The 17,112-nt window shown below is 44.6% G+C and overlaps 1 protein-coding gene across 1 annotated transcript; it reads right to left on the minus strand.

Annotated features, from left to right (window-relative positions):
• Positions 1 to 4,320: 4,320 nt before the first annotated feature.
• On the minus strand, positions 4,321 to 15,081 carry ccdc97 (coiled-coil domain containing 97). Its single transcript, XM_055663626.1, has 5 exons — positions 14,879 to 15,081; positions 11,522 to 12,070; positions 8,696 to 8,935; positions 7,492 to 7,621; positions 4,321 to 5,109 (listed from the first exon to the last, which is right to left on the minus strand). The coding sequence occupies exons 1-5, from the start codon at positions 14,910 to 14,912 to the stop codon at positions 4,983 to 4,985; spliced, it is 1,080 nt and encodes a 359-aa protein (XP_055519601.1). The 5' UTR covers positions 14,913 to 15,081; the 3' UTR covers positions 4,321 to 4,982.
• Positions 15,082 to 17,112: the final 2,031 nt, after the last annotated feature.

The raw sequence follows: 17,112 nt of genomic DNA on the forward strand, positions 1-17,112 counted from the left end.
ACTGTTCGACCTGCTGAATAAGGCGCTATAATCAAATCCAGGATAACAGACTCAGGAATATCTTTCCCGAGAATTATATCTACCATAACTTTCCACACACAAAACTTTCCAGTATATATTTGTAACCAAATTTGTGCCTTACCTTCTGAGTTTTTTGTTTCTTGTTTTTTGTTAAATGTAATTGTACGAGCACAGTTTCACTGTCATGTAAGTGTAAAATAAATCCATATCTAAATGTCAATAAAATAAAAAAAAAAAAGAGAAAAAAAAAAAAAAAGACACAGAACAGTACACTATAGAAATCAACAAGAAACGTCCCCCCACAGCAGAATTCACTGTGAGGGAAGGCACTAAAAATATCCAGTTCTCCCCCTCATAGTCCACCCGAGGTCGGGGTCTATATGTGGCCTCCTTAGCCAACTCGATGTTCTCAGGCCCTCTGCCGCGAAGCTGGATCATCGGCGTCGGGTGAACGATTCTTCAGCGGCCTGGACTGAAGCGGCCGCTTCCTCCCTGAAGACTGCAATAATAACACAATAATAAGGTCCAATGTCTATACCAGGGAGACCATGGTGAGCAATTCAGATTCAATTTTAATTGTCATTGTCAGTGTACAGTACAGAGACAACGAAATGCATTAGACAACGAAATACCAATAAGGTAACCAGAGCTAACATAAGGATAAAGGGGAAATCTTAAGGATAAAGGGGAAATCCTTTAAAACTGAGATGAGAAGAACTTTTTTCACACAGAGAGTGGTGAATCTCTGGAACTCTCTGCCACAGTTTCTAACATAGAAACATAGAAATTAGGTGCAGGAGTAGAGGCCATTCGGCCCTTCGAGCCTGCACAATCGCCATTCATATATGATCATGTATTGTATTGCTGGTCATCCTGAATTTGCTCGTTGCTATGTCCATCAGTGTGCATGAAAAATAAATAGAAATAAAAAAAATACATGTATCATGAACAAATTTAACACTCTACTAAACATTCAACAGGCGTTCCGACCAGCAGCGGCACAACAGTGGCTCTGCTGCAGTGTGGGGGTTTGTGCGCGATGGCTGATCATGGCTGATCATCCAACTCAGTATCCCGTACCTGCCTTCTCTCCATACCCCCTGATCTCTTTAGCCACAAGGGCCGCATCTAACTCCCTCTTAAATATAGCCAATGAACTGTGTGGCCTCAACTACCCTCTGTGGCAGAGAGTTCCACAGATTCACCTCTCTCTGTTTTCCTCATCTCGGTCCTAAAAGATTTCCCTCTTATCCTTAAACTGTGTGACCCCTTGTCCTGGACTTCCCCAACATCGGGAACAATCTTCCTGCATCTAGCCTGTCCAACCCCTTAAGAATTTTGTAAGTTTCTATAAGATCCCCCCTCAATCTTCTAAATTCTAGCGAGTACAAACCAAGTCTATCCAGTCTTTCTTCATATGAAAGTCCCGACATCCCAGGAATCAGCCTGGTGAACCTTCTCTGTACTCCCTCTATGGCAAGAATGTCTTTCCTCAGATTAGGAGACCAAAACTGTATGCAATACTCCAGGTGTGGTCTCACCAAGACCCTGTACAACTGCAGTAGAACCTCCCTGCTCCTATACTCAAATCCTTTTAGCTAAGGCCTAGTAGTCAACCACTGAAGTAACTGGGGCAATAACAGCCACATATCAGCCATTGTCAATGTCCAACACAGCAGCAACAAGCCCAATATCTGTATCATGGTGAGCAATAAGCTAACCCGAGCTAAGGCTCAATATCTGCATCAGGGGGACCATGACGAGCAATAGGCTAACCAGAGCTAAGGTTTAATGTCTGCACAAGGGGGACCTTTGTGAGCAATAAGGTAACCAGAGCTAAGGCCCAATGTCTATACCAGGGGGACCATGGTGAGCAATAAGGTAATTGGAGCTAAGGCCTAGTAGTCAACCACTGAAGTAACTGGGGCAATAACAGCCACATATCAACCATTGTCAATGTCCAACACAGCAGCAACAAGCCCAATATCTGCACCTGGGCGCCATGGTGAGCAATAAAGGTAACCAGAGCTAAGGCTTTGTAATGTATGAAATATGAGCAGTACACCCTAACAGTCTGAACATCGACTTCTCTAACTTCCAAGTAGCTCACTCCGGCAATGGAGGAGGCCCAGGACAGAATGGTCAGATTTGGAATGGGAGGGGGATATGGGGCTAATATTGCTAATTTGGATAGAAGATCCTGAAAACGCAGAGTATTCTGTTCTTTAGATATGATGTTATTTTCATCCTTGGCCTGTTCTGGTAATTTATGTAGTGTTATGAGGATTTAGAGAAAATACATGCGAACTTGAGACAATGTCATACAATGTGTCTGCATTTAGAAGTATCCAAGCTCAGAGAGCAACAGCAACACAATTATTTATTTGCAAAGATCACTGATACAAGATTCCAGTATCAACTGATAATATTAACATTTTGTTTCCATTAGACAATCTCTGTATCTTCATTTGTGTGTCCACACATGGCTGTAACTATTTGAGAGGAAATATTTCCAGGTGTACTCTCAAAAACAGCATAACTTCCCTGCAAAATCACAAATCGCTATCATCATGGCCTCAGAGAATAAAGTTCTCTGTTGAATGAGTAGATCACATTATGTGAATTGAATCATAGGGCCATATGGCACAGAAACAGGCCCTTCGGCCCAACTTCTCGACCAAGATGCCCCATCTATACTGGTCCCACTTGGTCTCTAAACCTTGCCTATCCATGTACCTATCCTTAAATGTATTTTAAATGTTGTTACAGTACCTCATTCATCTACCCCTTCTCTGGCAGCTCGTTCCTATGTAAATTATTGAACAAAATCCATAAAATACAAATAACAATCTACACGACTAAGTAACAATTTAATTTTGCATGTGACATTATAACCAATAAACAGGACCTCATATTTCACTTTGGCAGGTTGCAGCACAGCGGTATGAATATTGATTTCTCTAACTGCAAGTAACCCTTGCATCCCCTGTCTCTCCGTCCCTCCCCCACTCTAGTCGCCGTACTAGTTTCACTGCCATCCTGTTGAGTTTCACTGTCTGGAAAACTCATTATCACCTACACCAGTGATTCCCAACCGGGGCCATATCCATGGCAAATTTCAGGGGGGCCACAGAAACATTTGGGGATTTAGGGGGCCACAGGTTCAATGAAGGGGGCCACAGAGCTATCACCCTGTTGCCCCCTAAATTTCAGTTTTAATAAGTTTAAATCTATGTAGTTGAAATAGTGGAATAGAATAAAAGAGAATATATGTGCAATTAATAGACACTGATATTTTTATGGAAGGTATTATAATATCGAAGTACTTTTTTTCCGCCAATAATGTCGGGGGGGGGGGGGGGGGGCACAGAAAAATTAAAAGATCCAAAGGGGGCCACGAGCTAAATAAATGGGTGACCTACACCACAGGCAATAATGGGCTCCAACTTTCCTTGATCATCGTTGAGTTTCATTTTATTAAAAGAACATAGAGAGTCACTAAAGGGTTGCAGGGAAGATGTACAAGGCTAACGGACATACAAATAGTTGCAGATGCTGGAAACCTGAAATAAAAATATTCAAATATAAACAGAAAATAAGGTTGGGTTGGTTTTGAGTTGGAACTCTTCTTCAAACAAATGTAAACTTGGTGAGTTTTAAACATTTTATTGACCAGAGAATAAAGATAAAACACAGGTCCTATTTAATTTGCATAAAGTGTGAGTACTTAAAACATCCTATATTGTAATTAATGCATAGCAACCTCTTTGCCCCTGTTAATAAGCATTTAACTTTTAATTCTGTGAGAAATTTGAAAGTGTGATGGTTTCTAAAGTAATTTTTAATAAATTATACGTGTACTTTTTTTCCCTGTGTCTTATCTTTATTCTGTGCTTAATAAAATGTTTAATACTTACCAAGTTTACATTTGTGTTATTTGTCTGAAGCTGACCACACAACATACTCAGACCTTTCTGTCAGTCTGAAGAAGGGTTTCGGCCCGAAACGTTGCCTATTTCCTTCGCTCCATAGATGCTGCTGCACCCGCTGAGTTTCTCCAGCTTTTTTGTGTAACCTACTCAGACCTTTCATTTCACAGACTGTTACATCTTCAATTTATATAGATGAGGAGAATATTTACCTCCCTTCGATGGCAGTTCAATAAGGAAAGGGCAGTGGGAGAAATAAAACAAGCCTCCTCCACCATAGCACTTGTGAACTATATTCACCCACATCCTTGATTGATTCACACATAACAGGCGGGGGGGGAGGGGGAATAAAACAACTGACAATTAGACAAGCAATTAGAAAGCTCTTTTAATTAAAAAAAAGATACAGCATGGAAACAGACTCTTCAGCCCACCCAAGTTCACATTGACCATTGAACACCAATTCACACTAGTTCTCTGATAACTGCGTTTGCTTCCTACACACCAGGGGCAATTTAACAGAGGCCAATTGACCTACAAACCCGCACGTCTGGGATGTGGGAGGAAGCCCATGCACCCACAGGGAGAATGTGTAAAATTCCACACAGATGGCACTGGAGGTAGGGATTAAATCCATGCCTCTGGTGCTGCGAGGCAGAAACTCAACCAGCCACTGTTCTGCCCTGATCTCCAGGAGACCAGGGCCAGGTTGTTGCCTCAGCTAACTCCATGCACATCAGGGACCAAATGGTGAAGATGTGGGAGATGTAATACCATTTTCATTTAACAGCCACCCACAGTTTCATTCTTTCATGGTGTAATGGCTGTTGGGTCCAGAGCAACAGGGCACTTGGCCATTTTAATCATTCTTGATGAATGGGGAAAGAGGAGAGATTAGGACTTTTTGGTTTCGACTCACCATGTACAAATACCACAACATCTTCTCTCTAACAGTCGCAAAGCAAACTCAGAAACAATTCTAACTTTAAAATGGAAAAATATGACATATAATTGAACTGTGTTTGAATCTCGTCATTCTCTATCCAACTCTGTTTCCATATCTTCGATTTCCACCGGCTCCTCCTCATCGAAGTATCGCTCCTCTTCATCACGATTCACAATGTCAAGGTTGTCAAACTCTGGGTTGTCATCGACAGTACTGAAAGGGGAATGGATATGGGTCTTAAATCAACTGCAAGTTTTACAGAGGTCAGCTCAACAGTGTTTATTCATTCTCCAACCTTAAAGTATGTTTCAGCACCATGCTATTTTTTTCTGTGTCGAGTGATGGCGAAGACTAGAAAGCATTGCTCTAAGATGAGAGGGGCAAAGTTTAAAGGAGATGTGTTGGGCAAGTTTTTTTACAGAGGGTGTTGGGTGTCTGAAACTTGCTACCTGGGGTGGTGGTGGAGGCAGATATAATAGTGGCATTTATGAGGATTTTAGGAAGACACATGGATATATGCAAAGAATGGAGGGTTATGTGCAGGCAGTGGAGATTAACTTGGCATCATGTTTGGCACAGACATTATGGGCCAAAGGGCCTGTTTTTGTGCTGTTCTATGTTCAAATGTTGAAACAAAAATCTTCCATTAAATTCTGCACCTCTCAGATCTTAAGGATTTGAAATACTTTAGAATCACATCACGAAAGACTATATTAAATCGAGACAAAATCGAGCCAAAATCTGCACAGAAATGTCAGCTCTGCGCATTACCAGGGCAGTGTTATAAATATCCACTGATCAGCTTTGGGTATTGGTTGAGCAGCTGATCCATTGTCAATCCACATTCTGCTTCTCTTGTTCAAAATAGTTAGCAGTGTGTGTTTCACGTCCACTCAAGAGCACAGATGGGGCTGTGATTTCATGTCTCATTCAAAAACAACAACATTTATGACAGTAGACATAAGGAACTGTAGATGATGTTTTACCAAAAAAAAAACACACAAAGAGCTGGAGTAACTCAGCAGGTCAGGCAGCATCTCTGGAGAATATGGATAGGTGGCATTTCGGGTCGGGATGCTTTTTCACAGTGATGCACTCGGTATCGTACTGAACTGCCAGGCTTTGTCCCCCAGGCTCCCAATTTGTGAATCCTGCTCCTCTGTTTTATGGGTAGGAAGGAACTGCAGATGCTGGTTTAAACCAAAGATACACAAAATATCAGAGTAACTCAGCGGAAGACAGGCAGCATCTCCAGAGAGAAGGAATGGGCGACGTTTCGGGTCGAGACCCTTCCTCAGTCTGTAGAAGGGTCTCGTCCCGAAACGTCACCCATTCCTTCTCTCCAGAGATGCTGCCTGTCCCGCTGTGTTACTCCGGCATTTTGTGTCCATCCTCTGTCTTATGGTCCCACTTCTGGTTCAAGGCACTAATGTGTGGGTAATGTTGGTACACGACACACAGAGCCACAGCCTCGCATCTCAGAAACGCTGCAAACTGCTTCGTAGACAGGAGAGGATGCCAAGCCAACTCGCATCAAGTTACACTGTTGCTGTGGACACAAAATGATAAGCTGTTCCGTGGATTTCGTTAAGAAAAAAATTTAAGGATCAATCCTCCAGTGAAGGAGAACGGTTTTTCGGAAATCAGATGAAACGAGGAGAGAAACTTTCCTTTGATAGGAAGGCTCAGGAAGTCAGAAACTGCCACACAGCCGATTCACTCTTCCTGAACTGCATCCACTTTGTAACTTAGGAAATAATGTAGCCAATTCATATCCAGCGAGATCTCACAAACAGCGGAGAAATAACGGCCACGCAACATACTTTCTTTTACCAATGTTGATTGCTCAGTAAATATTGGCCAGAGCATCAGAACATTCCTTGGTCGTTCTTCAAAACAATGACAGGGCAGCTCCTGCATCGTTCTCAAGTGGTGGATGGCGTTTGGTTTTAATATCTTACCAGAACGTCAGCACGTTTAGCAAAGGAGCACCCTCTCGCTGCGTTGTGACTCTCAGCTGAGATATCTGCGCTGAGGCCACAGTTGACCATAAGAAATAGGAGCAGAATTAGGCCTTTCAGCCCAATCGAGTTTACTCCGCCATTCAATCATGGCCAATTTATTTTTCCCTCACAACCCCATTCTTCTTCTGCCTTCTCTTCGTAACTCTTGACAACGTCACGAATCAAGAACCTATCAATCTCTCTACCTTAAAAAAACACAATATCATTCAGTCTTTAAAAGGCAGTCCAAAGGGCCAAGTGACTTCCATCTGTGCTGTATACATGTTCAGAGGAACAGGGCAGAAACAGGCCCTTCGGCCCAGCGTGTCCGCGCGGACCAGCAATCACCCCGTGGACTAATCTACACACAGTAGGGATAATTTTAACTACTTTCTAAAGCCAGTTAACCTTCAAACCTGTATGCCTTTGGAGTGTGGGAGGAAACCGGAGCACCCGGGGATGACCTACTTGGCCACAGGGAGAGCATACAGACTTCACCCAAAGTCAGGGACGAACCCAGGTCTCAGGCAATGTCAGGCAGCAACTCTACCACTGAACCACTGCACCGCCCAAACGTCTGAATGAAAGTTACCTGTAATCAAAGTCTCTATCTTCTCCATCTAGGAAGCGCTGGTGCATGCGGCTGACAAATTCGTCCCTCAGCATGCTCTTCTCGTCATCACTGGGCACCCACTCCTCAGCATTAGACACAGGACTGTCCTCTGTATGGGAACAGGAGCAATGGAACAAGGTGGAACTCAAAACGGGAGTATAAGAGGTTGCCCCAAAGACCCAAACAGAGCACTAATGCAGATGCTGTGTGTTGTATGCAAAACAAAGCAATTCACTGTACCGAGATACGTGACAATAAGTATAATTGAATCAATGAGATGCAGCATGGAGCGGTGCAGTAAAGGAGATTCTGAGAACGCAACTTCTTGCTGGAACAGGATCAAAATTTGTTGCAATCGTTATGGGCCGAATGGCCTCGATCTGTGTGAAATCTACATTACGATGTGATGCCCCTTACATGGCTACACCCATGTTAAACAAACCTAACAATCGGGAAAAGGAGGTCAGGGAGATACAAGGATGCTGGAATCTTGAGTGAAACACAAAGTGCTGGAGTAACTCAGCAGTTCAGGCAGCATCTGCGGAGGGACTGAATAGGTGACATTTTGGGTTTTGACCCTTCTTTGGACTGTGATATTTCAGGTCGGGACCCTTCTTCAGTCTGAAGACGGGCCCCGACCCTAAACATTGCTATTCCATTCTTTCCACTGATACTGGCGGACCCGCCGAGTTCCTCCAGCACTTTGTGTTTTAGGACATTCAGCCCCTCAAACCTGCTCCAGACACAGGACTTGGCAGTATTAGTAGTAAAACATAGCCCAAGCAGGAGGGCTCGGGGGGGGGGGGGGGGGGGGGGGGGGACCACGGGTGAACATTGGAGAACATTAGAGGAAGATGACTGACTTTGATGCCTTCTCTCACAGTGGGAAACTTTTGATTCTGCTGTGTGGGGGTGTTTTTATGTTGAACACTATCGTGTGTTGTGTTCTATATTTTATTGTATGGCTGGATGGTGATCACATTCACTGTGCCATCTGGCACATGTGACAAATAAATGTATCTTGTATCTTGTATCTTGAAAAAAAAAGCATGTCTTCAGAGGAGAAATCTGGAAGAAAGGTTTAGTGCAAGGATAACATTTATAACATTCAGGTTTTGCTTTCAATTGGCAGAATTATTCTCTTCAGGGAAGATCTAAACCAAGAGATATTTTAAAAAGGCACCTTCATCCTCGTCTTCCTCTTCTTCACAGGCATCCTCTCTTTCTTGCTGCCACTGCAGTCTCTGCTGCACAATCTTTTCCTGATATGTGCTCATGAGTAGGTCAGTCAAAGTCATTGCAGTGCCCAGGTTCCTGTTGCTTTGAACCAACAGCTCCTCATCTGTCATGTACTGCCTGATGTATTGTTCGTAGAGCAGGGGATCTCTCGTTCGCATCTGCTCATCGCTGAAGTACTCCCCATCTGCAGTGCAAAACCAAACACAGGTTAGCACAGTTGCTTCAAAGAATGGGCCACAAAAATCCCAGCCACAGGCGCAGTGTAGAGCAAGATCCTGTGGGAGGTGCTGTCGGAGTGACTCAAGCGAGTTATGAGGATGTTGCCAGGATCTGAGCTTTAGGGAGAGGTTGAGTAGGCTCGGACTCTATTCCTTGGAACACAGTAGGATGAGGGGTATAAAATCATGAGACAAATAGATCAGGTAGATACACAGAGTCTCTTGCCCAGAGTAGGTGAATCAACATACCAGAGGTCATAGGTTTAAAGTGAAGTGGAAAAGATTTAATAGGAATCTGAGGGGTAATGTTTTCACACAAAGGGTGGGGTGCATGGAACAAGCTGCCAGAGGAGGTTGTTAAGGCAGGGGCTATCCCAACCTTTAAGAAACAGTTAGACAGATACATGGATAGGACAGGTTTGGAGGGATATGGACCAAACGCGGGCAGGTGGGACTAGTGTAGCTGGGACATGTTGGCCAGTGTGGGCAAGTTGGACAGAAGGGCCTGTTTCCACACTGTATCACTCCATGACTCCCAAAGCAATTGGCGTAAGGCACATTCTGGCAGTCATTTGTGTAAATATCCAGCGGAGAGGAGGCATATTCATCAGACAGAGCATTGGCTCAGTTAAATAACTGATGCAACAGAGAAAGCATGTGAACCGATATTTTTCTTCACTGACAGTATTACCACTGCTTTAGAAAAAGAACATCATTAGAAAGATCGAGTGTAACTGAAAAATGGAAACATTTTGGAAAGACCTGCAACAGTAAACAGAAAGGGGCTCAAATGGATTCTGTCGACTTGTGTAAATATTTGCATTGGTTAAACTGTTTATACATTCTAGACAAACAGGAGAGAAGGTACAGCAGTTGGTTACAGTGAAGTTGGCCAACAGTTACTTCCAGCGTTTAAGAGGGAACTGCAGATGCTGGAGAATCAAAGGTTACACAGAAAAGCTGGAGAAACTCAGCGGGTGCAGCACCTAGCTCTGAAGGCCCACGGGGCGAGATGTCTTGTTTCACTGTTAAACAAAATGCAGGAAGAATATAATTTCAATTCATATTTGATACAAATGTACAGCAAAACAAAATGGTAATTATCTGATACACTTCTAGCAAGCTGCCTTGGAAGGCCAGGGTGGATTTGAGAACAGTTGCCAAGATAGATTAGAGAGAGATTCACTTTACATCGCACCAGGAAGCGCTGACTGTGGCAAAACAACAAACATGTATACATGTACACAGACACAGGGTGGTCGGGGTCGGCAGTCGTTGAGGCCAAGGACGGGCCACGCGGGAGTCGGGGAAGGGGCTGGCAGGAACGAAGGTGGAACCGGCGTGAGGGGACCGCTGTGATGGGGGGAGAACAAAGGAAGACCCTTCTGGAGGGAACGGCTGGGAGGGGGGGGATAATATAGGTGGACCTGGAGCAAGGGGGAGGGGGGGGGGGGGGGAGAACATACAAACATACAAACATAGAAAATAGGTGCAGGAGGAGGCCATTCGGCCCTTCAAGCCAGCACCGCTATTCACCGCCATGGCTGATCGTCCCCTATCAATGCCTGCCTTCTCCCCATATCCCTTGACTCCATTAGCCCCTAGAGCTCTATCTAACTCTCTCTTAAATCCATCCAGTGACTTGGCCTCCACTGCCCTCTGTGGCAGGGAATTCCACAAATTCACAACTCTCTGGGTGAAAACGTTTTTTTCTCACCTCAGTCTTAAATTACCTCCCCTTTATTCTAAGACTGTGGCCCCTGGTTCTGGACTCGCCCAATGGGATACTTTGTAGCTGTGTCGGCGCCCTTTAAGTGGCCACCCTTCGCATACCTTTACTATTTACAAGCAGAGAATTTCACTGTGACTCATCACACATGATAATAAAGTGTTCATTCATTCACACTCTAAAGGGGAGAAACCTATTGCAGACAGCTAAAGGGCGCAGGAGATGGAGCCGCTCCTTCACATCTCTGGCAACCTGGGTTCAACCCCAGCCCTGGACACTGCCTGTGTAGAGTTTGCACGCTCTCCCTTTGACCAAATGGGTTTCCCCAACCCGGCCCATGGTTAATAGTTTTTTGAGCCACTGTAAATTGCCCCGACATGCAGCTGAGTGGCAGTCTGGACAGACACAAAATGCTGGAGGCAGAGGGGTAACTCAGCGGGACAGGCAGCATCTCTGGAGAGAAGGAACGGCCAATTCACTGGATACTTTCAAGAGGAGAAGAAGGATCTCGACCCAAAACAGGTCGAGATCCTTCTCCTCTTGAAAGCATCCAGTGAATGGGCCTCCACTGCCTTCCGAGGCATCGAACTCCACAGATTGAAAACTCTCTGGGTGAAAAAGTTTTTCCTCATCTCCGTTCTAAATGGTCTATCCCTTAGTCTTAAACTGTGGCCCCTGGTTCGGGACTCCCTCAACATCGGGAACATGTTTCCTGCCTCTAGCGTGTCCAATCCCTTATATGTTTCAATAAGATCCTGATGAAGATGTTGTGAACACCAGCCTAAAGACTGGACAGGGAAAGAGATTTATTTGCACACATCACCTTTGATCATCTGCTGCAGGGCCGCGTACCTCTTGTTGCGGACGTTAGTTCGGGCCCTTTTCTTCATTGAAGACTTTTGCACTTCGTTGCAGTAAAAGGCAACTTCGTAGTTGCCAGCCAAGTGTCTGAAGCAGCGCAGGTGATCTTCTCTGATGATCTTGTGAAAGCGTTCCAGGAAAACCACCGGCTTACAGAAGAAAAGCTCCTTCACGATGGCCAGCTTCTGGTCGTAGAGGAGGTCGGGCTCGTCCTTCTGCTGGCTCTTGATCACGGCCTTGCTGCTGGATATGGCGTGGAACATACTGTTGAGCGAGGCATCCATGGCATCGATCTCCAGGAGTTCGGAGCGCTCCCTGCTCACTCTGAGCGCTGCTGCCGAGGCGAGAGCAGCCGGTTGACTCTGCTCCCCTCCCTCAGTCGGAGCCTCCTGCCCCTCGGTGGGAATCACAATCATCTCGTCCACTCGAGTATCGCCTTGCTGCGCAACAGCACCGGTAGAAGAGTCGCTTATCACTGGAGCAACTTCCTGGACCTCTTGAGTTTCAGGACCTAGGGTTCAATTAATTTCCCAACAATTAAGCAGTTTCAGGGAACAGGTTGTTTTTGAGAACTTCTGATTGATTGAAAGATACAGCATGGAATCAGGCCCTTCAGCCCGTCAAGGCTAGTTCACACGAGAGAACAAAGGAGGACCTGACGCAGGAGACTCTGTATCTTTCTCTGCGCCTTTTATGGGGCAACTATTGTATACCTTAGGTATGCAAGCAAATAATTTTGCTGTGACTTGTCACATGCGACAATAAAGCATTCATTAATTCACTAGTTAGAGTGATACAGAGTGGAAACAGGCCCTTCGGCCTAACTTGCCCACACCGGTCAACATGTCCCAGCCGCACTAGTCCCACCTGCCTGTGCTTGGTCCATAATCCCTCCAAACCTGCCCTATCCATGTAACTGTCTAACCGTTTCTTAAACATTGGGATAGTGCCAGCCTCAACTACCTCCTCTGACAGCTTGTTCTATACACCCACCACCTGTTCTCTGTTATTCCACTTTCTCGTCCACTCCCTACACACCAGGGGCAATTATCTATATATATTTTTGTACAGAGGTCAATTAGCTTAAAAACCCACAAGCGGTCACAGGGAAAATGTGCAAACCACGCAGCCAGCAGCCAAGGTCACGATTGTATCCCCTCTCCCTCCCACACCCTAGTTGTACTAGTTACACTGTCACCCTGGTGGGTTTCATTGTCTGTAATTCGTTTTGACCTAGCTAACAATGGCCTGTTTCCGTCTTCATCGTTTCTTTCTTGCATATCTTTAATTTATTTGTTCTATATATCTCTCTACATCACCGTCTGTATCTCTTGTTTCCCTCTCACCTGACTCTCAGTCTGAAGAAAGGTCTCGACCCGAAACGTCACCTATTTCCTTTTCTCCAGAAATGCTGCCTGTCCCCGCTGAGTTACTCCATTTTATTGTGTCTACCTCACTCAATGGGACGTTCACATTCTATACAAGCTGCATGGTGTGGACCAGAGAACAGTTATAGGCTCCATCTTTCCTTAGTCATCTGTTGGACACATAATGCTGGAGTAACTCAGCAGGACAGGAGCATCTCTGGATAGAAGGAATGGGTGACCTTTCAGGTTGCCAATCCTGATTTGCTCTGAACTTTTCTTACCTCAAATTCCCTCCTCTCCACTCCTCTCTACTCTCAGTCTGAAGAAGGGTCTCGACCCGAAACGTCACCCATTCCTCCTCTCCAGAGATGCTGCCTGTCCTGCTGAGATACTCCAGCACTTTGAGTCTATTCCTGGGATGTCAAGTCTTTCATATGAAGAAAGACTGGATAGACTTGGCTTGTACTCGCTAGAATTTAGAAGATTGAGGGGGGATCTTATAGAAACTTACAAAATTCTTAAGGGGTTGGACAGGCTAGATGCAGGAAGATTGTTCCCGATGTTGGGGAAGTCCAGAACAAGGGGTCACACAGTTTAAGGATAAGGGGGAAATATTTTAGGACCAAGATGAGGAAAAACATTTTACACACACACAGAGAGTGGTGAATCTGTGGAATTCTCTGCCACAGAAGGTAATTGAGGCCACAGTTCATTGGCTATATTTAAGAGGGAGTTAGATGTGGCCTTTGTGGCTAAAGAGATCAGGGGGTATGGAGTCGAGTCAAGTTTATTTGTCACATACACATACGAGATGTGCAGTGAAATGAAAGTGGCAATGCTCGCGGACTTTTGTGCAAAAAGACAAACAACCAAACAAACTATAAACACAATCATAACACACAGAAAAGCTGGAGAAACTCAGCGGGTGCAGCAGCATCTATGGAGCGAAGGAAATAGGCAACGTTTCGGCCCGAAACGTTGCCTATTTCCTTCGCTCCATAGATGCTGCTGCACCCGCTGAGTTTCTCCAGCTTTTTTGTGTAACCTTCGATTCTCCAGCATCTGCAGTTCCTTCTTAAACATCATAACACACATATTCTTTTACATAATAAATACTGGAAGGAAAACGTTCAGTAGAGTTAGTCCCTGGTGAGAGAAGGCAGGTACAGGATACTGAGTTGGATGATCAGCCGTGATCATATTGAATGGCGGTGCAGGCTCGAAGGGCTGAATGGCCTCTACTCCTGCACCTATTGTCTATGTTTCTATGTTTGCTCCCCACCACACACTAAAATATAGGAAAATGGGGTTATCACAAATGGGGACCATGGTTGCCATCATCAAAGACCCTTACCACCCATCGCATGACATTTTCTCCATCCTGCCATCTGGGAAGAGGTACAGGAGCATTAGCTGCAAAACCAGCAGGATGCTCCTCAGCTTCTTCCCACAGGCTATAAGGCTGCTAAATGGACTTTGCCCCCTGCCAAGTATCGCTCACAAACCCCCACACTGCAGCAGAGCCACTGTTGTGCCGCTGCCGGTCGGAACGCCTGTTGAATGTCTAGTAGAGTGTTAAATTTGTTCATGATACATGTATTTTTATTTTTTTTTCTATTTATTTTTCATGCACACTGAATGGACACTGGTTGAGCAACGTTTTTTTTGTTTCCTCTGGGTATGCGAATACTCAGGAAATGACAATAAAGATATACAATACAATACAATACAATCCTGATTTGCTCTGGCCTTTTCCTACCTCCAATTCCCCACTCTCCCCTCTACTCTCAGTCTGAAGAAAGGTCTTGACCTGAAAGGTCACCCATTCCTCCTCTCCAGAGATGCTGCCTGTCCCGCTGAGTTACTCCAGCATTTTGAGTCTATAATTTTAGGCTCCATGTGTTCCAGACCTCTCTAGGCCCCAGAGCTACATCATCCACAGACTGCTTTACCTTCCGCCAACTCCGCACTGTGTTCCCCGTCCATCGCCTCACATTTTACCCGCGGCCGCTTCTGTTTTCGCTCCAGTTATTATTCAACAACAACAACCAAAAAAAACCCCACACACACACACAGTTTAAGTCCAACGTTTAACAGCACGGAATCCAAAGCTGCTCGTACAGTTTCCACCCGTCAACAAGCTCCGCGCTCGGACCAACTAATTGCCGCTGTGAAGTTCCTGCCTCCGAGCACACATTAATTCAGAGTCCAGCAGTCAAGAATGTTTATATCAAAGATCTTATAGAGGCAAATTATTATAAATAGCGGTGTCTATAAGATATTTGGTTTATATGTCCCAGATAGAACAATTAAATTCTTACATGCAGCAGCACAGTAGAATATATAAACATTGTATTGTATTGTATTGTAAATCTTTATTGTCATTTCCTGAGTATTCGCATACCCAGAGGAAACAAAAAAAACGTTGCTCAACCAGTGTCCATTCAGTGTGCATGAAAAAATAAATAGAAATAAAAAATACATGTATCATGAACAAATTTAACACTCTACTAAACATTCAACAGCCTTAGAACATAGAACTCTGTAAACAATATAATAAACGAGAAAAAAAGCTCAGTGTGTGTATATACAAACATATATATACACACACACACAAATATATATGTATATACACAAACACAGATACATACACATTAAAAAAAAAACAATGATATAGTACAAAAAGTACAAAAAGTAAAGTACAAAACCAATGTCCCAAAGTATATAAGGTACACAAAAATGCTGGAGAAACTCAGCGGGTGCTTCCTCTATCCCAAAGTATATAGTTCAGAGGTACACAAAATTGCTGGAGAAACTCAGCGGGTGCAGCAGCATCTATGGAGCGAAGGATTTCCTTCGCTCCATAGATGCTGTTGCACCCGCTGAGTTTCTCCAGCAATTTTGTGTACCTTCGATTTTCCAGCATCTGCAGTTCCTTCTTTAACACATATATAGTTCAGAGCTTGTTTGGAGGTTGCAATGCTTAATAGCTTGGTGGCTGTTAAATGCACATTGTATTTTTTTTTTTAGGTGTTTTAAAATAAATAACAAAGAATATAATTTCACAATTTATGCACTTTGTGTTCTTGTAAATCCTGTCACTTCTGTTGATAATTAGTTTACATCGAACCATTGAAATTGGTGGCACTAAGGGAGGCCATTTGCTCTTTTATGTTCTTAAAGATTTAAAGAAAATGCAATAGGCTGATCGCTCTCCCTAGCTTTGGTTTGTGCTCCATACTCCTATAGAAACATAGAAACATAGAAATTAGGTGCAGGAGTAGGCCATTCGGCCCTTCGAGCCTGCACCGCCATTCAATATGATCATGGCTGATCATCCAACTCAGTATCCCGTACCTGCCTTCTCAGATTCAATTTCAGATTCAGATTCAATTTTAATTGTCATTGTCAGTGTACAGTACAGAGACAACGAAATGCCTTCTCTCCATACCCTCTGATCCCCTTGGCCACAAGGGCCACATCTAACTCCCTCTTAAATATAGCCAATGAACTGGCCTCAACTACCCTCTGTGGCAGAGAGTTCCAGAGATTCACCACTCTCTGTGTGGGAATAGACAGTCAGATCTTTTCTCCCAGGCCAGAGAAGTCTTGAAACTAAACAGGTTTAAGGTGAGAAGGGAGAAATGAAAAACAGATATCCTTTACATTTCTCCCTTTTCACCTTACACCTGTTTAGTTGGTTATCTGGAAGTAACTGCTCGAGAACTCCTGCAATGGAGGCAGATACAAATGCAACATTTTAAAAGGTTTGTGGACAGGTATTGAGATTGGAAAGAGGGGGTTAGTAATCCCTTAATACAAGTGAACACAAACAAGCAGGTGTGTATGACAGACAGGGTCCAGGGCCAATGAGACGCGGGAATGACTGGATGGGGGCGGGACCTAGACGCAGACAGAACCCGGAAGTGGGCGGGACGTGCAGCCAATGTGAATGACAGACGGGACCGCAGGCCAATGAGACGCGGGAATGACTGGATGGGGGCGGGACCTGGACTCAGACAGAGCCCGGAAGTGGGCGGGACGTGCAGCCAATGTGGATGACAGACGGGACCGCAGACCAATGAGACGCGGGAATGACAGGATGGGGGCGGGACCTGGTCACACAGTGACAGTGCCCGGAAGTGGGCGGGACGTGCGGCCAGTGTGAATGATTGACAGGGACACG

The sequence above is a fragment of the Leucoraja erinacea genome, chromosome 38 (assembly GCF_028641065.1).
Source record: "Leucoraja erinacea ecotype New England chromosome 38, Leri_hhj_1, whole genome shotgun sequence".
Lineage (NCBI taxonomy): Eukaryota > Metazoa > Chordata > Chondrichthyes > Rajiformes > Rajidae > Leucoraja > Leucoraja erinaceus.

Coding starts and splice junctions, on each gene's coding strand:
- ccdc97 (XM_055663626.1), bottom strand. CDS start 14,912: ATGGACGGGGAACACAGTGCGGAGTTGGCGGAAG. Junction 12,071..14,878: donor CAGTGCGGAGTTGGCGGAAG/GTAAAGCAGTCT, acceptor ATTGAACCCTAG/GTCCTGAAACTCAAGAGGTC. Junction 5,110..7,491: donor GATAGAGACTTTGATTACAG/GTAACTTTCATT, acceptor TTCCCCTTTCAG/TACTGTCGATGACAACCCAG.